Below are 21,075 nucleotides of genomic sequence, written 5' to 3'. Positions count from 1 at the left end.
AGGGGGATGTAAGAAATGAGTGTACGCCTGGCTGTGCAGTTGAGTGCCTCATCACCCATGATCAAAGAGGTTCAAGGTGATCCATGCTTTCACACTGAGACAAGGCACACAAGCCCAGGTTAACTGACAGCTAGCCACAGTAGAAGAGATTTCTAAGTAGCCTGGGGAACATATTAACGAATTGGCCTAGAAAACTGGGTCAGAATTACAAAGTTCCTCATCTTTCCCAGAAGCAAATGTTGACAGTTATGTCTTTTATATGGAAACTTCTTTGTACATATGTATAAACTTGGTATGGCCTTAATGCTGCAGTTAAGGATTTGTTTGGCTACCACCTTAAGCAGCGTGTTAAGCAAATGCTTCCTTAATGTAACATTTTTACTTCTCACTGGACACTCAATTCCCTTGAACAAGCCAATTCCCTTTAGCCCCTAAACTCTTTTCTTTGCATGCAATCATAACGTCATTGGCAGTTATTTTTGGCTTGTAAAACAAATCTATTTCTGCAGTTTGAAGATGGAATGTAAAATTTCTGTGATACATGTATATAAAAATGTATTTATTGAACCATCCATATGCCCATATCCATGCTGATTCCAATGGAAAAAAATTAAAAGTTTTCTGAAATTTTCTCTGTGGTTACCTCATAATTGTTACTATTTCACCAACTTTATATGGGAGAGAACTTTCATATTCTCCAGATTATCCTGAAGAGAAACCTATGTATGATCTGGAAGACACTTCACTTTAGACAATGCTTTATGTTGAGAAATCAGAATTCGTTTGTTCATTCAAGAAATATTTATTGGTTAAGATGCTATGGGAGATACAAAGATGACTCAGACATAGATCCTGCCCATAAGGAGCTTACAGTCTAGTAGGGGAGATAGAACACACGTGGGATACATGGTCAGAGCTTTTGTTTCCATAAGATGAATCTAGTATTATATATAAAGTAGTCTGGACTAAGAAGAGGTTAAGTGAAGCTGAGAGCCTACAGAAACTGCCTAAGTGAGGAGGAGGGATGGAAGACTTGAGGTAGAACGGACAGGACTCAGCTGGGAGACTGGACACAGGAGTTAAAAAAGGAAGCAGCTGACTTGGACTTGTAGCATGGGTGATGTTATGAACTCTAAGAGCAATGAAGAGACAAGGTTGCAAAAAGAAAAATTCCACAGAAAATTCTTCTGCCAAGTGCCTGGGACATGCCAGGCACAATCAGTAAGAAATGGCTGAGTAACCAGCTCAGAGTTGGAGGTGCCTTAAACAGCCAGTGAGTTCCTCCCACCTCTGCCCCTGCTCTCAAATCCCTCCCCCAAAATATCCTCCACTGAAGTTCACAGTCCTTAATATTCACTGAATTAAGACCTATCTCCAGGCATGCCTCCCTTGTCAAAATAAAAACAGAAAAATATATTGTTCTTTGACTCACTTAATTTATCATTTTGATACTCCAGTATAGTCATTGTACTTTCTGATAGAATACAGGAAATAATCCCCCAGCCCTGTCCTCTAGGAGCTTGAAGTCCAATAAAGCAGTAAAACAAGTAACATAATTCTAACTCTAAGGTGGTAGGGGTACACGATCAACTGTGAGAAAGTAATAAAGTGCTCTAGGAACACAGTTCAAAAAAATGATGGGACAATGCAGAGGGGAAGTGTGGGAGAATGAACTTGTTCCTCTCTTCCAACTCCAGACAGATCAGCCCCAAAAGAGGACTCCCCATACGTGCTACACATCTTTTGTTAGGAAACAACAACAACAGTTCATGAACTGGGTCTTGAAACAATTCAGAAGGCAAGAGACTGGAAAGTTAGGGTGCAGATTCAAGTCTGTCTTCAGGGAAGAGAGAAGGCACTTGCAGCGAGGGAATCAGCAATGCCTGGCTACATACACAGCACTGCCAGACACGAACAGGGTACACGCCTAAGACCACACTGCTGCCCCCTAGGAGCTTACAGTGGTAACAATACAAGGTAGAAAAAGCACCACAATGTACAGAATGCAAAATGCTGAAGGATGTGCCAGACAATTACAGCTGAGTTTCAGCTATTAATACATTAGGATACCCAATAGCTTTCTGACAGCTAGTAGTAAACCCATCCCTGAGGGGAGCAAAAGTTATCGTCCTTAGACAAAGCCCTGGTAGAGCTGGGCATTAATAGAGAAAATCTAGGTTATGAAAACTCAACTATGGAACCAATGGGGCAAGCATATAAAATGTGGTGCCTTCCCGTTTCTCCTTAGAGCTTGACCTTTAACAGCTCTGGCCTCCCTTCCTAGCCCAAACACAGAGTGCTGGTCCCAGAAGGCAAGCAGATGTGGACTCCCTGTTACATCTCTGAGCCATCTTTATCTTCTGTAAAATGAAGGGACTGGACAACCTCAGTCCTTTCCTGCACTAACACTCTAGGAGGATCTTCTGTTCCTAGTGGCAACAATCACAATGGGAAGAAAACCTTTCTCACAAAGAAATGTTTCTCCATATAAACAATCCCTATTCCTTTAAACTCTACCCCAACTCTTTCAAAAGCTAGTATCTGCTATACAAAATTCATTTTTAAAATGTGTTCTATTACTTAAATGTGCATTAAATGTTAAAAAGGGAAGTTGTTCTCCCACCCCCACCCCCATACACACTTCGTTATCTCAGCGTCTTGGTGTAAGGTCTTCATTTAGAGAGCCCAAATCACAGTGTATATACAACATGTATATGTAACAAAATGTTAAAATGTAAACAAATCCAAAGTCAAACATGTGACATCAAAGGGGAGGGAAGGGGAGAAGGGGAATCAGTAACAAAAGCAGTTTTAATTACAACAGTGAAAACTGTCTTATCCAGATTAAAGAGGCTATGATCTTCCTTCTAACTGCTACCAAAAATATAATCAGCCTTCCCCTAAGTAGGCTCCTGAAAAATAAAGACTCGTTAAATCCAACAGTAACTTTCTCATACAAATCCCTAATTTTTGTTTTTAAACACATACTGCATGCTGGCCCTTACAAATCTGGGACACTGACCACATTTCTAGGTGTAATTCACTAAGTCACATAGTTTATGGCATTACCAATGGAACAGATTTTCTATATCACCTCCTTCTTATAGGGAATTAAAGAGAAGCTACTGGGTTCAAGTGGATACTTGTGGAAGAGAGGAGACTGTCCAGGGTTTTCAAAACAAGTCCTACAAAACTGAAAAACCTTGTTTCTAAGTTATCATACAACTATACTCAAAACTCAAACTGGATAAGGGTTTTAGATGCTATCAACTTGTTACTCATCCAGGCCATGTTCTGAGACTGTTACAGTCTAACTTCAACATCATCTTGAGCTAGTTACACATCCACTGAGAACAATGTAAACAGAAATAAGTTTTATCTCATGAGCCACCATTTCTTTACTATAGCCTAGCTAAAAGTTCAAAAGCCTATGCTTATGGTCCCCAGAACCTCAGTATCACAATAACAAACATAAGCCCCCAGAGACCCTACTATCTTAAAACTAGAAATCCTAATCATTTAGCACCATGGAGCTATTACTTGATCAGCAATTTTAACCCACCCCACAGCCATGTGTGACACTGCTAAGTTTATGAAACATTTGTTGAGGGTTCTCTAGTTGTCCACTGCCCTCTTTTGGTAAACTGGGAAGCTCGCTAAAACCCTATTTCAACTAAATGTTGATGATGATGCTTCTTTCACAAGGTATGGAGTTCTGCAGAAATTCTTTTAAGTAGCACCAAAAGTAAACTGAAATGCAAGACATCTTTAGATCAGTAGATCTTAATAATGATACCATTTACTTAAAAGAATTATCACTCAGCATAAACAGTGATCTGTCTACAAAACTAATTTCATAGGAATATTATTTCTTATAGTCTCACAAGTTGCCTTCTATAAAGTGCCATTTTCCACTAAATCATTTAAGTCTACAAGTTTTCAAAAACAGGGAGGAAGAAAAGTATCAGGAATGGCAGTTATGCACATAAAATATAACTTCTATCAACTCACCTTAGTTATGCTATAAAATAAAAATATTGTTACCATGCACATCCAGATTCTAAATGCTCTAAATTTTTATTAAACTACATAAGAAAATAACAAGACTAAATCCCTATCATCATGGTACAACACAAAATCTGCAAACTAAAAGGAGACCTACAAAAATCCAAGTCTAATAATCTCATTTGCACTACAAGTAATGAATCGCAATGCCAACCTTGTTCCGAATGTCTTCTAGACTCACTTCTCCATGCAGTACTTTCATTACAGTAATATTCACTGCATCTCACTGAAACTCAAATGGGTATGCATCATGGTTCTAGAGGAAAAAGCATCAATTTTTGAGGTCAACATGGTCCTTGCCACATGGATGACTGAAGGGTCTAGTTATTAAAAAGCTCTGACACAGTTTCTTACTCCTTTGCTACTCTGGGGATAACATCTAACAAACTCATCTAATTTAAAATACTCATGGCTCAAGAGTTTTAAGCTCAGGGCCCGCATTGTGGCGCAGTGGGTTAACGGCCTGGTCTGAAGCGCCGGCATCCCATATGAGCGCCAGTTCTAGTCCCAGCTGCTCCACTTCCCATCCAGCTCTCTGCTATGGCCTGGGAAAGCAGTAGAAGATGGCCCAACTCCTTCGGTCCCTGCACCCGTGTGGGAGACCCAGAAGCTCCTGGCTTTGGATCAGCGCAGCTCCAGCTGTTGTGGTCAACTGGGGAGTGAACCATCGGATGGAAGACCTCTCTCTCTGTGTAACTCTGACTTTCAAATAAAAATAAATAAAGCTTTTAAAAAAAAGTTTTAAGCTCAGCAGGAAGGAACTATATATTGGGCTATTTTCTACGATGGAAAATTACATCTTGAAATACGAAAAATGTTGACAATGATGAGCTGCTGTTTTGCTTTCACTGTATAGCTGCATGATTATATGCATACTTTAGCTCCTATGTTTATGTAATATGCAACAATGTAAAGTATGGTATCGGGATTCTTAACAGTGTTGAGTATGATGCTAAATCTCACTATTCAAAACTCTACAATCATCCCAATTTTGATGACTTATAATTACTGGGAAAATTATTTGTTTTCTGAGATTATGCAGTGATTCCCTGCATTAATTCACAAGCAGCATTTAGCATACACTGCTACTAACTCTTCATATTTAAACACACACACACACACACACACACACACGGTACATATAATGGCAAAAAATCAGAATATTAATTACATAAGAGTAGATAAATGGTACTGTAATTCCATAAAAGATTCCCATTTCCTAATTATTTGTCTGAGGCTAAATTTCAAAAGAATCAAACTATTCCTACTTCCCCACCTGCACCAGTCTACCCATCCACAGCCATAGGTAACATTAGGGCTCTTAAAAGATGGCTGGCGCCGCGGCTCACTAGGCTAATCCTCCACCTTGCGGCGCCGGCACACCCGGTTCTAGTCCCGGTCGGGGTGCTGGATTCTGTCCCGGTTGCCCCTCTTCCAGGCCAGCTCTCTGCTGTGGCCAGGGAGTGCAGTGGAGGATGGCCCAAGTGCTTGAGCCCTGCACCCCATGGGAGACCAGGAGAAGTACCTGGCTCCTGCCATCGGATCAGCACGGTGCACCGGCCGCAGCGCGCCGGCCACAGCGGCCATTGGAGGGTGAACCAATGGCAAGGGAAGACCTTTCTCTCTGTCTCTCTCTCACTGTCCACTCTACCTGTCAAAAAAAAAAAAAGAAAAAGAAAAAAAAAGAAAAGAAAAAAGGCTTGCTTCACTGTTAGAAAATATTTGGTGTCCTTGGCCCCAATCCAATGACACCAGATAGTCTCTCTCACTCTCCCCACATCTCACTTATTTTGAAACACCCTCTATGACATAACTAGAATTTGAGAATCACTGTATCTACTCAGCACTTTAAACCTCTGAGTAAGAAGAACCCTTGATTTCACATGTATGATTGCGCACTCATCAGTAAAACCTTTTGACTTCAAAGTTACTGCCATTTGTTTTTCTCAAAAGGATCTCAGGCTAGCTTTCTTTTCAAAACAAGCTTAACATAAGCTACAAAAGTGCAAGCTTTTTCCAATTATGACAGGCGTGGGTCAAATGAAGTGGTTACCAAAGAGTTATTTAAGAGCCAAATGACTCAGTCGCCTAAGTTTCTTTATATGAAGAAGATGCTACCATTTTTTCAAGTATTTGAAACAGCGGGACCAAATTGGTAATATCAAAATTCATTTAACACTTATCCAACCCCTTCACAGCCAACAGTTTCTGCAAAATGAAACATTCTTATTCCTATACTATTGCTCCAATGACAGTCCTGCAGAGGAACGCTGTTAAGAAAATAAATTAAACTGACAACTTAGTTGTCCTTCCATTAGTGATCAGTTATCACACAAAGGCTTGTTTCACATTTGTGTAAACAAAACCTTCACCCACCTCACACCCTCACACACAACACTCAACAAATAACATAGTATGCGAAACGAGTATTAGTCTATATTACCAGATTAAATTTTCTTCCAGAAATATTTTAATAAAAATTTGGCCATTTCCAAGAAATACCCACTGCATGCCCATCAATAAAAGAGAACCTTAACAAAATAGAAAATTTACCATATGGCTATGATTTAAAGGAAAAAAAAATTGCAGACACTCGAGTATATCAGTGAAGTAGTGAAGTCCAATATTAAAGTCACATTCCTTCTTATGGGCTATGATTAGGAATCCGGTTAGATATCAAAATAAAACTTAATACAAATGCAGAACTATTTAGGTCAAAGGACCTCTATAGAAATATCTGTCCTCAAAGGCATTCCAGTTTGAGACTCAATTTTAGAATAAGGCATAACAAATGTTAACAGATGACAAACAAACAAGGTGTTGATAAAGGGATTCTACAATTTCCCACATACTCTTAACCTGGTAAAAACAAATCTAGAATTTTTTTTAATTTATTTTTGTTTAAACAATTGTCAAGACTGGAATCAAAGAGAAGGCACAACAGTTTTGCTCTGGTTTTTTGTTATTTGGATTTCGGGACTTTTTTTGTTTTTGTTTTCTATTTTTTTTTACAAATACAAATTAAACATGAAAAAAATTCTACTTCAAAAAAATTCTAACAGTTCAAGAAAAGCTCATCAGTTGCATACTACACATTTAAAACCTATCTCACAATTTAAGTTTTAGTGGTAGAAACAGTGTTTCAGAATTGTTTTGTGATCACATACCAAAACAAATTAACTCTATTAACACCTTTTATTCAGTTTTTAGCCATACTAGAGAAAATGAAACTTGTTAAATTTTTCAGTGGCAACTTTTCTACACCAGAAGGTCATGACTCTCATAGAACAATTGGATTTTTCTTGCCTTCAAAATGTTTATCAAATCCTGTATCTCACAGGTTTCTGGAACATGTAGAAAATAAGAATATTCCAATGAATGAAACATACCAAATGTCAGTAATAAGCAAGACACATTCCTTTGGGGAAATGGCTATTTTAAAAAAATCCAGTCTGTATATGCAAAGTGTAAGCAAGGAAATTCAGTCTTTTGTCTTTATCTTCTTTATAAATCCAATACTCCTAAAATATCATTCCACAAAATTGGAAGTGAAGGACTAAAGGGAAGAAGGAGGGAAAAGGAGCACACACCATTAACACAAGAGAAGTGAAGTTGTACAAACGTAAGCAGTTTATAACAGACTAGGTCATACTCCAAGAAAGGCTGGTTGAAGAAATTCACCACTCTGCAGGAGCTGGGGTTTGTACGGCTGTGTGATGATCAGCGATGGGTAATTCATTGCCGTGGAGCAATCCCCCTTCCCACTCCGAATCCGGGTTTCTGCACCATGCCTCCACGGGGAGGGCCTCGCATTCCACCACCCAGCCCACCTCGAGGGCCTCCAGGTCCCCGCAGGCGGTTATCGCGACGATCTCCCTCCCTAGCAGCTCGAGTCTTCTTCTCTTCCACATTCAGACGGACTTCACCTCTGAACATGATGGGCTGTAAGAAGCAAAGTGATCTGACTTCACTCAGTGTGCTTACGGGCTATCAAAACAACAAAAAAAAACACAACAAAACAAAGCAAAACAAAAAAACCAGCGGAGCCAGCACTGCGGCAGAAAGTGCTAAACTGCCGGCATCCCGTATCAGAACACAGGCTCAAGTGCCAGCAGCTCCACTTCTGATCCCTGCCAATGTACCTGGGAAGTAGCTGTGGCTGGGACCCTACAACTATGTGAGAAACCCAGATGAAGTTCTGGACTCCTGGTTTTGGCCTGGCCTGGCTTCAGCCACTGCAGCCATTTGGGGAGTAAACCAGCAGCCAGAGTATTTTCCAGTCACTCTACTTTCAAATGCACAATTCTTTGTTTTAAAAAAAGAAAAAAAGAGGGGCCGGCACTGTGGCACAGCGGTTAATGCCACCACCTGCAGTGCTGGCTTCCCATATAGGTGCCCGTTCAAGTCCCAGCTGCTCCACTTCTAATCCAGCTCTCTGCTAAGGCCTGGGAAAGCAGTAAAAGATGGCCCAACTCCTTGAGCTCCTGGCTCCTGGCTTCGGATCAGTGCAGCTCCAGCCATTGCTGCCATTTGGGGAGTGAACCTGCGGATGGAAGACCTCTCTCTGCCTCTGCCCAACTCTGCCTTTAAAATAAATAAATCTTTAAAAAATAAATAAATAAACATACTGCTTAGTCTTGGGACAAGTAACTGGGAAGTAATTTATCAGGATCTTGTCTGGTCCACTGGGTTTATTACATTCTCTAAGATTTGAATTCAAGGCCAACCTAAACATATTGGCCATAAAATGGGATACAACAAAAAGTTTACAGGAAAATGGAATTAGAAAGGTAAGAATCAGCTTACCCTGTTGCTAAGGACCTTCTGAACAGGCTCAGAATCATCAAATACAACAAAACCAAAATTGGGCAGCTTTCCACCACTGTTGATGCGCAACTCCACCACATTCCCATAATCTGCCAAATGACAAAGATTCTTAGTAGAGTGTTTCCTTTAAACAAAGAGTACCATTCAGAACAGCAGCCACTACACATATGGAAACAGTATGCACTGAAAGGTGCCAGAAATATAAAACACAGGTTGAGTGTCCCTTATCTAAAATGCTTGCAAACCAACGTGCTTCAGATTTTTTCAGATTTCAAAATATCTGCATTTGTATATGTAAGATATACTTTAGGATGAATTCTAAGTCTCAACAGAAACTGAAGGTACGTTTATGTACTATTGTTCCTATGCCTGTGTTTTGAGGACAACCTGTCACAGAAGTATGGAATTTTCCACATGTGGCACCATGCTTAGCACTCAGAAAGCTTGGGTAATTTTCTATTTCCACCTTAGGGAGGCTCAACCTTTATCTCTTGTACTTTCACATACTGAATGGTTATGTTTTACACATAACTGAATAAACATTAAAACTGAATTATCCAGTTTTTTTTTAAAAAACATAATTGTTAAAAAACTCAAAACTACGTATTTATTGCTTATCTTCTATTTCTATTTGACAGTGATGCACTTATATGTTCAACACTTAATAACTTACTTTGAAAGAAATCTTTCAGTTCCGATTTGTCCACCTCATGAGGCAGATTGCCAATGAAGAGCTGGTGACTGTCAGGGTGTCTCACAATTCTTCGGGGTTCAACATCACCTTGCTCTCCAGGCTCACGAACTTAAAGAAACAAACATACCAATCAAAGTCAAGATAAACAGGGACTGTTAACACAACTGTCTTCCCTGCACTCCAGATACAAGCAATCCAATTAACCTGAAGTATTTTTAGAGTGCACAAATAACAATTGCCCCCCCCCCCCCAAATAAGCCCTAACCTCAAATTACCCCAGACAATAGAAATCACCCTTCCAAGCTCTTACTTGGCCTGGGGCCCCTCTGGGGAGGAATGTTTATTCGTTGCTCTCTCACTCTTTGATCCCTCTGAGGCCTCTGCGGTGGAATCTGAGATTCAGGCTTAGACTCTGGACGGGGCTGAAAAACATTATTGTAAAGAACAAAGCAAGTGTAGCATTTTTCTTGTAAATTTCACAGCTAACAATATAAAGACAAGCTAGGAAATGAAAACTCTCTACCCTGCTCTGCCCTATATACCAATTCCCACCTTCTCAAAACCTCTGTATAATTAAATTATGAATGTAACTGTAAATTTGCCTGAGTGCAAGTGTTTATAAACTCTTACTTGTGAAGCTGGAACTTTAACAACATGAGGTGGTATCCCAGTAACTGGAACAGCTCCACTGGGTGGAAGGTTCTTACTGGTCACAGATGCCCAAGAAAATGTCTAAGGGAACATCAACATAACATGGTTACAATATATTCCAAAACAGAAGAGCTACCATTCTTGATTTCCTATAGATAAATACAAAGGCGCTTCAAAAATTTAGCAGAAAATATAATTAAAATAAGTTAATCAGTTTATCAGCTGATGACTAGATAAACTATGGAATACTACTCACCAGTAGAAAAAGGAAATCCTGTCTTTTGCAACAAAATGAATGTTAACTGGAAACCATTACTTAGTGAAATAAGTCAATCCCAAAAAGACAGATAGATACCCTGTTATCCCTGATCTGCGGTAACTGAGTACCTAAACTGCAATGTATTGGCGTGAAAATTGACATTCTGAGATTTCATGATCATTTACAGCCCTTGTCGCTAATGCTGAGGAACAGTTCTTCCTTCATACTATCTGTTGAACTTTTTATTTAGTGTAGGGTTGATCTTATGAGTATAAAGTAAACTGAAAATAGATATATGTAAAAATTAAGAGTGGGAACAGGAGAGGGAAGAGAAAGGGTGAGAGCATGGGTAAGATAGGAAGTATCACTATGTCCCTGAATCTATATATGTGAAATACATGAATCTGTACACCTTAATATTTTAAAAAATTAACAGAAAATGGATTTTAAGAAAGTTTTCTAGTATTAATTTATCTGAGACAGAGAGCTCTCAGCCACTGGTTCATGCTAAGTGCCTACAACAGCTGGGACTGTGTCAGGCTAAAGGTGGAAGCCAAGAACACAATCATGTCCCCCACATACGTGGTAAGAACCCAACTATTTGAGACATCACCGCTGTCTTACAGGGTATACACTAGCAGGAAATTGTAGACAGACACCATAACCAGGAATCAAACTCAGGTACTCTGAGGTGGGCATCTTAACCACATAGGTTAAATGTCCATTCCCAAGATCAAAAGAAAAAAAATGGTAAAATCCATTTATAGTTTTTTCATAATATGCATTTTTCATGAACTTTTAGAATACCTTTTGTATACACATAATAATTCTTATAGGCAGGATGGAGTTCCTTGAGGTTTCTTTATTTCACCTCTTCAATATTTAGTTATTATAATTCCTTGGGGGAAGAAGGAGCAGCTGCTGCCTGTGTCAGAGCACCAGGCAGACCAACTTGGCAGCACACCACAGGCACTCTCCTGGTGGCAGCCGAGAAAATAACACTGCTTCAGGCTGGGTGAGAAGGAGGGGGATTCTTTGGCATCAGCCAAATTAGAAAAAAGGAAGCTACTTTTAGTCAATTTCAAGTTTATGAATCAAAGAAAATTCTCTCCCCAAAACTAGCTCAGCTCTTCATGACTGAACTGATCCACTCTACAAACATGGATCCAATTATACAGAGTGTACAATCATCTTGAACACTTTAAAACTGCCCACTTAAAAAATCATCAGAACCTGTTATTTGACCCAATTATTTCATTTCCATCTCCACTGCCAAGTCATAACCCAAGCTATCATCTCTCTAACTGCACTACTATACTATCATCCACTCTCGACCCAATCAACCTATTTGAAATGTGCAAGCAAAAGTCAGTATTTCCACACACACTGATGGGACTCAGGAGAGGTAACAGAAAAGCTTCAAACTTCTGAAATCAGACATTTTAATTAGAAGTTACCTTCCTACTACTACTGTTACCAAGATTTCACCATGTTATCTTAAAAAAAATGATATCCATTTGCTTAACAAATATTTACCAGTTTAAAGATGAAATATTTTACAATGACATAGTGGTAAAATGGCACCTGAAATTTATAGTGCAATAGGTATGCAAGTTAAGGGGGGCAGGGCAGTTACTTATGTTGTTAAAAAGCAATAGGCATCTTCCTTCTTAACTGAGGGATGGCTCAATATTTAATAAGGTACCCTAGGCTGGTGCCACGGCTCACTAGGCTAATCCTCCACCTGTGGCACCGGCACCCTGGGGTTCTAGTCCCAGTTGGGGTGCCGGTTCTGTCCCGGTTGCTCCTCTTCCAGTCTAGCTCTCTGTTGTGGCCCAGGAGTGCAGTGGAGGATGGCTCAGGTCCTTGGGCCGTGCAACCTCATGGGAGACCAGGAGGAAGCATCTGGCTCTTGGTTTCGAATCGGTGCAGTGCGCTGGCCGTAGCGGCCACTTACAGGGTGAACCAACAGAGAGGAAGGCCTTTCTCTCTGTCTCTCTCTCACTGTCTAACTCTGCCTGTCGAAAAAAAAAAAAAAAAAAAAAGGTATCCTAAACCACAAATGAAAACGTTAAGTATTAAGGTTAACCAAGCAGGGCCAGTGGTGTGGCATAGGGGGTTAAAGCCCCAGCCTGCAGCACTGGCATCCTACTTCTGACCCAATTCCTGGCTAGTGCACCTGGGTAAGCAGTGGAGGAAGTTACCCAAGCAGCAGTAGAGGAGAAAAGAAATTCTGAAAAATAAAGTAGAAATAGACAAGTGAAGCCTTCTCCATACCCTCAAGTCTTCCTGTGCTGTCTGAGCTATGTCTGCAGGTGCTGGAGAAGAACTCTTCTGAGCATCTTCAGGAGTAGCTTCTTCTAATACTGGCTCGGGCTTTTCCTCTTGGATTTCAGAGACAGGTTCTGGTTCTGGTTCTGGTTCAGGATCAGGCTCTGGTTCAGTAACGGGTTCCTCTAGGTGTTCTTCCAAGTCATTGCTTTCACAAGAAAATACAAAAAATAATCATTCAGCCTTCCCCTGTCTTACAAGAAAATTCTCAATTACGGACAAAAATAGCTCCCTCTTGCCAAATAAGAATTGTACACCTGAGTTAAAATAAAAAGCACTCAATGAACAAATCTTAACTAGAATCAGTTTACTGGCAAAATCTGAACATGAGTCAAAACCTTTACTTATCATTCAGCTGCAATCCCGAAACTATTACAATTTACTCCTCACACAACAGAACAAAAACGTCAAATGTAATAGGCAGGGAGGTGGGAGAAGACAAAGTTCTGTTCTCAACAGGTATAGTTTATTCTGCCAGATGAAAACATTCTCTCAAGATCTACTGTACAATGTGTATGGAGTTAACACCACTATGCTGCAGACTTAAAATGGTTACAATGGTTCAGTTTTATATGTGAATTTCACCACCCACAGAATTCTTATAATAAAATTCAAAAAATTTCAGAAGAAAGAAAAATCATTAATATTGCTTCAAAACCGTAAATATTTTTCAAGATTTACTTATTTCTTTGAAATGCTGAGTTACAGAGAGGGGAGACAGAGAGACCTTCCAACTGCTGGTTCACTCCCCAAATGTCCACAAACAGTCAGTGCTAAGCCAGACAGAAGCCAGGAGCCCGGAGCTTCATCCAGATCTCCCACATGAGTGCAAGGGCCCCAGGCACTTAAGCCATTTTCCATTGCTTTCCTAGGCGCATTAGCAGAGAGCTGAATCGGAAGTGAAGCAACTAGGGCTGGTGCCCATATGGGATGCCAGCATCAGAGGCAACAGCTTAACTCACTGTGTCACAGTACCAGGCCCCAGAACAGGAAATTCTTCAAGTTCCAACTAAATCACCAGGAACTCTTCTTCTTCCCAAAATTCTAATTCAACAGGTTTGGGATAGGACCATGCATCTTCATTTTCACCCAACCACCCAAGTGAGTAATACAGTTAGTCCATCACTACACCTTGAGAAACACCTAAAAATATTCTTTAAGCACTGAATTATAAACATTCGGGACATTACATGTTAACAAGTATAAACATGCAGTCTATTCCTATAAAACACATTTCTTTTCCAATTCAAGAGAAAAAGAACCTATGACACAATGATACACTCACTGTGGTAATGAAATTACTGATACTAAAATTACTCTCACATGTGAATGTCAATTTATGCTTAATCTCCAATACCTGTACATTTTGTACCCCCCCCCAAAGTATTTAATGCAATACCTCAATGAATTAAATTCTTGATAAGAAATTCCATTCATGTTTGATGTGGTCAACAAGGGGGGAAAAAAAGGCAATAAGAGTCAGCACTTGGTACAACAGTGAAGACACCACCTGGGATGCCCATATCCCTGTTGGAGAGCCTGGGTCTGTGTCCTGGCTCCACTTCTGATACCAACTTGTTGCTAATGCACATCCTGAGAGCCAGCAGGTGATGCTGCAAGTACTTGGATCCCTCCCAGCCATACTGGAGTCCTGGAATAAGTTCCTGGTTCCTGGCTTTAACCCCAGCTAATACAGGCATTTGGGGAAACAAGAGCAGACCAGAGATCTTTGGCTCTGTTCTCTCTCTTCCTTTCAAACAAATAAAATTTCATAAAAAGAAAAAAAACTGGAGCTGGCACCATGGCACAGAAGGCTAAGCTTCTGCCTACAGTGCCAGCATCCCATATGGGTGCCATTTGTGTACCAGTTGCTGCTCTTCCGACCCAACTCTGTGCTATGACCTGGGAAAGCAGAAGATGGCCCAAGTGTGTGGGCACCTGGACCCACATGGGAGACACGAAGGAAGCTCCTGGCTTCCGCTTGGCCCAGCCCTGGCTGTTATGGCCATTTGGGGAGTGAACCAGCGGAAAGAAGCCCTTTCTCTCTGTCTCTTCCTATTAACTCTATCTGTCAAATAAATAAATAAAACCACATATCCAAAAGCAAAACCCTTCTTTTGGGAAATCATTAAAAATCTTCCTTACCTGACAGTCTGGTCATAGAAAGTTCCTGAATCATCAGGTACCACTTCAGGTGTCTGCTGCCTTTCCTCAGGTTCCTCTACTTCTTCCTCAGATTCTAAGGAAGAAGGAAAAGATACTTAAAAAAATGTTCTGTTTCAGTGTATTTATTGTGAGCAATCAAAAAGACAATGAAATACCATACACATACACACACACACACTTTTTTTTTTTTAAAGGCAATTTGGTAAAATCATATCACAAATTAATAGAGAAAATGAAGACTGCGGTACTAATTCAATTAAGAACATGGAGTCAAGTCCTATTTGAAGTCATCGAATAGAGGCTACACTGTCTTACTAGTTTTATCACATTACTGCCCCATGGTGCCCAAATTTATTAAATGAGGACAATGGTACCCAAAGTACCTATTTATAAAGCTGTGTATTACAGAATATATACAGCTCTGGAACAATCTCAGTCATAGAAAACACTCAAATATTACCATTTTGGAGGTTATTCTCTACAGGTTTTTTGGTTTCTGTCCATTTCCTACAGTTACCCTTTATTCCAGGCTATTTTTCAACAACATTTGATTCCAGACATTTTCAATATTACAGCTTTGGAAAAGAAGAGTACTTCCCTCTGTTGCAAAACACAATCATGTTTACTAACCTTATAAAAGACTTAGGTTCCTTAAAGTCAGGGCTGCATTCCTTTAACCCAAGTACACTGTAGTACAAGTGTCAACAGGCCTTCTGCAGGGTAGGGCTATTGTATAATAGACCTGTCCACTTTTAAGTGTCTTATGCTTTCGCCCAATCTCAACATGAAAAAGCTAACCTGTTCACTAGTAACTGATAAAGAACAGAGTATAATGACAACACTTAAGAAACCCAGTCTCTTAAGGTCTGATACAATTAAAAAATTTAACCAAGTAACTTACAGTATTTGAGTACTTACCCTCCTGAGGCTCAGTGACAAAGCCACCAAAGACCTCATCTTGGTATCTGAAGATATCATTGTGAACATAGAATTTATTTGCAACAGAACCCTGCAATGCCAACAAAAAATTTTCACTTATTCAACAGACTTCTAAAAAGCCAGGTCCCTGTACAACAGCGGTTCCTAAAACTGCGGGCAATTCTTCCCCTGGAAGACATGTGCCAACATCTGGAGACATCTGAGTCTTCACCACAGCAGAGTGGTACCAGCAACTGCTGAGTACAGGACAGGGATGCTATCAATAGCGTACCATGCACATGACACAGCCCTAAACAAAAAAACTAACCCAAAAAGTCAACACTGCCTCAACTGAAAACCCCTATTTTAACTATGACTGAAGAAAGACTACACTAAAATACACTGTTTGCTCAAAAAGTCTGAGTATGGTCAGATGCCACAGTCTACATCCCAAATCATTAACAAGCACTCACATTATCCTTTTAACAGATACTTAAAATTCCCTAAATATGCATCCTGGGACATCTGATACACACATTCTAGATAGCGCAGCTGAAAAAAAACCTTGCTCACATTACTTAACACATACCTGAGTGGAAATTCCACTATGTCATTTGCTAGTTATTCAATTTCTAAGGCTATTTCCTCATGTACAAAAGAGGGATATTAACGTACATCAATGCCTTGCATATTAAATAAGACAGCTTAAATAATTTATACTAAAGTGAGACCATTTACACTTAGTACACTAGTTTGAAATAAGGTATTTCCCTTAAGAAAAAAGAATTACTAAACTTGTTCACTGACAATCACACTTCATGTAATTTTTCACATATCTATAACTCCCTCAAGTCTACACTTTTTATAAACCTTTGTCTAAAAATCATGACCATGACTTCAAGTAAATCAGAGAAAAAGTCACTTTATTTACACAAGAATTTTTTTTTTTTAATTTATTTGACAGGTAAAGTTATAGATAGTGAAAGAGAGATAGAGAGAAAGGTCTTCCTTCCATTGGTTCACTCCCCAAATGGCCACCACAGCCAGCGCTGTGCCAGGAGCCAGGTGCTTCTTCCTGGTCTCCCATGGGGTGCAGGGCCCAAGCACCTGGGCCATCCTCCACTGCCTTCCCGGGCCACAGCAGAGAGCTGGACTGGAAGAGGAGCAACCGGGACTAGAACCTGGCGCCCATCTGGGATGCCAGCGCCGCAGATGGAGGATTAACCAAGTGAGTCACAGCACTGGCCCCAAGCCTATGGGTTTTAGGCTCACCTCCCTAAACAGAAAATAACTATGATTAATGCTACAGAATATAATCATTTATTCAGCAATTCCTTATTAAGCCACTTTTAGCTGGTGAAGCAAACAGGCCTCCTGTCCTTGTGAAGTCTAGAAATGGGTACAAATGCAATTATTCAACATAAACCTAGGATCCTTTTGTGATGAGCTTAATTAAAAAGAACTAGGGCTCCTTAAAAAAAAAATTGAATTCAAAAATGATCCTGGAGTAAAAAAAAAAAATTTACTAAAGAGCAGCTTGTAGGGGTTAACACTGACCAGATCTGGGATATTTTATAAACAATATAATTATAATGGATTATAATCCAGTAATTATACGACAAATCCATGACTGGTGATAAATTATTTTAAAAATAAAAAAAGATTTATTTATTTATTTGAAAGGCAGAGCTACAGAAAGGCAGAGGCAGAGAGAGAGGTCTTCCATCTGATGGTTAACTTCCCAGATGGCCTCAAAGGCCAGAGCTGCGCAGATCTGAAGCCAGGAGCCAGGAGCTTTCTCTGGATCTCCCATGTGGGTGCAGGCACCCAAGCACTTGGGCCATCTTCTACTGCTTTCCCAGGCCATACCAAAGAGCTGGATCAAACATCGAACAGCTAGGACTTGAACCGGCACCCATATGGGATGCCAGCACTGCAGGCAGCAGCTTTACCCACTATGCCACAGCACCAGCTCCTATATAAATTCTTAACAGAATGCCAAGACTGCATGGGATTAGATCTAATTCTGCCTTTCAAATAATTAGATCAATCTTTAAAAAAAAGCAGCCGCTTAAGTATTTGAAGATGATAGAACACTAAGTTTCCAACTTACTTTCAAGTGTTTTATGAGAAAAAACTAAAGGTAAATAGAAAAAGATTACACACATGTGAGCAAGCAAGCATTGACAGTGGCACTAGGTGAAGTGTACGCAGCAGTTTTACTATTACCACTTTTCTGTAAGGTTGAAATTTCATAAACATTTTACAAATGTATACAATCTTTCAATTTTTTTTACATATCAAATATGTGAAATTAAACTACTATAGCATCACTATAATCCTATATATATTCCTATACACATACCTCAGGAGCAAGGACAAATGTCTGCATGAATCTCCTCAAAGCCTGGTTATTATTGGAGAGCAGTCCCATCACCTGGACCACCACACCATCATTCAGAGTAGCATGAGCATCAACATGGCGAATCTTGGTGTGGCAATTGGTGAAGTTCTGTGACATCACCTTCCTATGGATTTCCTAAGGAATCAAGGCAAGTGTTAATGACTGATAATTTATATAGCTTCTAGCAACAATAAAATAAAGCCAAAAAACTTTCAAAACAACACTCCTATTTTAAATGCTTTTTATACTTTATTCTCAGTGATCACACTTAACACCTTTAAAACTATTCAAAATGAATGCTTTTCAAAAGAAATGATCCTCATCAAGTATCTTTTAAAAAAATATTTTATTCATTAGAGTTTCAGAAAGAGGTGGAGAGAGGTCTTCCATCTACTGTTCACTCTGCAGATGGCCACAATGGCTAGAGCTGAGCTCATCTGAAGCCAGAAGGGAGGAGCTTCCTCTGGGTCTCCCACATTGATGCGGGGGCCCAAGGACCTGGGCCATCTTCCCTGCTCTCCCAGGTGCATTAGCAGGGAGCTGGACTGGAATTGGAGCGACCAACTGGGACTTGAACTGGCAACCAAATGGGATGTCAGCACTGCATGCCATGGCTTTAACCTGCTGCACCACAGCGCTGACCCTTCAACTATCTTCTAACTTCAGAATATTACCATTCAAAATGAACAAATATGACATCACATAAGCACTTCAACAATATTTTATGAATCAAATCACAATTAGCTAAATCTCTAAGAAATTGAGAAATGTGATCTTTAAGTATTATCAATCTATTGGGCATGTATACGCCTGCTTTGCTAGTTATTTTTCAGCTGCTTAAAGACCTGAATACAACTAGGCATACTTACTTTCTGTCCATAAACTGCATCCGCTGGCTTGCCATTTGAATCCAATCCCCCATGGACGTAAGAAGAGTTCTTTCCATAAAATCTGCGTAAAAAGGAAGGTAATTTACTGGTCATCCTCATGTATCTTTAAGACCAGGTATCTATTATTCAAGTTCAGTAGCCATCTATCTCATTAGCATATGATTGAAGGTAGAAATGTGTTTTCTTTTTCATCTTCTAAATCTACACAATCATCTCCCCATGCCCTACACTCAGTCAACATCTGCTGAATGGGCATGGATTTTGCCAGTGAGGCAGAACATTTATTTTACAAGTCCTAAGTCCAGGCTTCAGGGTAGAATAATCATGTTGGAGAGGATCTTGTAATTCATGTCAGGAAGGCCACTTAAAGACAGAAGTTCCTGTTTTCATTCAGAAAGCAAACAGGGAGGAAGCCTAGGAACAGCTCTACTCTTAAGATCTTTACAGCTCTTTTCTATCTGGGGATGTGTATACATAAAACAGTAACTCACGCAGGTTGCTTTAGTTTGTAACTATTTGTGCTGATGCAGAACCACCTCAGATTTTAACTCTCCATGACTTTCACATTCATCCATACGCTCCAAATACTCCATTTTCATTGAAACAATATACTAGCTGCTGCCTGTGTAACTGCATCCTATATAAGCACCAGTTCCTGTCCCGGCTGCTCCACTTCCAATCCAACTCTCTGCTAAGGAGCCTAGGAGCACAGTGCAAGATGGCCTAAGTCCTTGGGCCCCTCTCACCCACATGGGAGAGCCAGATGAAGCTGCTGGCTTCAGGATGGCCCAGCCCTGGCCACTGTGGCCATTTGGGGAGTGAATCAGCAGATGCAGAATCTCTGTCTCTAACTCTGGCTTTCAAATAAATAAATTAGAGGGAAAAAGTTTATTAGGAAAATATACACAACCCCACATTGCCCCAACCCAGGAATAAGTACTACTAGGATTTTGTAGTATCTGTCTTCAAATAAATATTTTTCACAAATGAGCCCCATCATGTTTTCTGTATCTAGATTCTTACTCCAAAAAAATGAGGACATAGCTAGAACCCAGGAGAACTACTTTTTTTTTTTTTTTTTAAAGATTTATTTGAAAGGTAGAGTTACAGAAAGGCAGAGACAGAGAGAGGTCTTCGTCCTCTAGTTCACTCCCCAGATCGCCACAACAGCTGGAGCCGTGCCAGTCTGAAACCAGGAGCTTCTTCCAGGTCTACCATGTGAGTGCAGGGGCCCAATTACTTGGGCTATCTTCCATTGCTTTCCCAGGCCACAGCAGAGAGCTGGATTGGAAACGGAGCAGCCAGGACTCGAACCAACGCCCAAATGGAATGCTGGCACCCCAGGCAGTGGCTTTACCCACTACACCACAGCACAGGCCCCTTCCTTTCTACTTTTAAAGCTAATAAAGGAAAACTATCTGTCAAGAACTCAAGTCACTGCTAGCTAAGCCATTTTCAATGTATTTAAGATGGAATCCAGGCACCTTAGAGAAACACAAACGCAATGAATTTGACTAGTTCTTCCCAATCCCTCCTTTTTAAACTCCAAATTTGTTTAACTGCTAAGGACAGAGAATACAACTCTGACAAAACACAACAAAATGTGGAGGGGGTAAAGATAAAAACATTCAGAAACCAGTGTTACAATTTAACACCAAAACTCAAGTGAATCTCAGCAAAATTTTAACATTCCACCTCCACAAAGAGCTTCTTTATCTATAAAATAAACTCAACTCTCCAATAATATCTTCAAAGATTTTTGTAAGGATTAAGAGGAAATAGATAAAGTTTTTTAGAAAGAGAAAAGCTGCCAGCGCCGCGGCTCACTAGGCTAATCCTCCGCCTTGCAGCGCCAGCACACCGGGTTCTA

At 40.1% G+C, this 21,075-nt stretch overlaps 1 protein-coding gene across 4 annotated transcripts in view; it reads right to left on the bottom strand.

The window, feature by feature from the left end:
• Positions 1–782: 782 nt before the first annotated feature.
• G3BP1 (G3BP stress granule assembly factor 1) overlaps positions 783–21,075 on the bottom strand; it is a 43,034-nt gene continuing 22,741 nt past the window's right edge. For all 4 annotated transcript variants that reach the window (XM_051844395.2, XM_070076340.1, XM_070076339.1 and 1 more), the window contains exons 3-12: positions 19,185–19,266; positions 18,277–18,450; positions 15,912–16,002; positions 14,973–15,066; positions 12,774–12,975; positions 10,217–10,318; positions 9,897–10,008; positions 9,566–9,694; positions 8,872–8,981; positions 783–8,007 (exon numbers count right to left, since the gene is read on the bottom strand). In XM_051844395.2, the coding sequence (XP_051700355.1) occupies positions 7,801–8,007; positions 8,872–8,981; positions 9,566–9,694; positions 9,897–10,008; positions 10,217–10,318; positions 12,774–12,975; positions 14,973–15,066; positions 15,912–16,002; positions 18,277–18,450; positions 19,185–19,266 (1,303 nt within the window). In that variant the 3' untranslated portion in view covers positions 783–7,800. The remainder of the gene's footprint in view (positions 8,008–8,871; positions 8,982–9,565; positions 9,695–9,896; positions 10,009–10,216; positions 10,319–12,773; positions 12,976–14,972; positions 15,067–15,911; positions 16,003–18,276; positions 18,451–19,184; positions 19,267–21,075) is intronic.

This window comes from Oryctolagus cuniculus, chromosome 6, assembly GCF_964237555.1.
Source record: "Oryctolagus cuniculus chromosome 6, mOryCun1.1, whole genome shotgun sequence".
Lineage (NCBI taxonomy): Eukaryota > Metazoa > Chordata > Mammalia > Lagomorpha > Leporidae > Oryctolagus > Oryctolagus cuniculus.
Note: the sequence above shows the minus strand (reverse complement) of the source record. Positions and strands in the feature narration are given on the sequence as shown.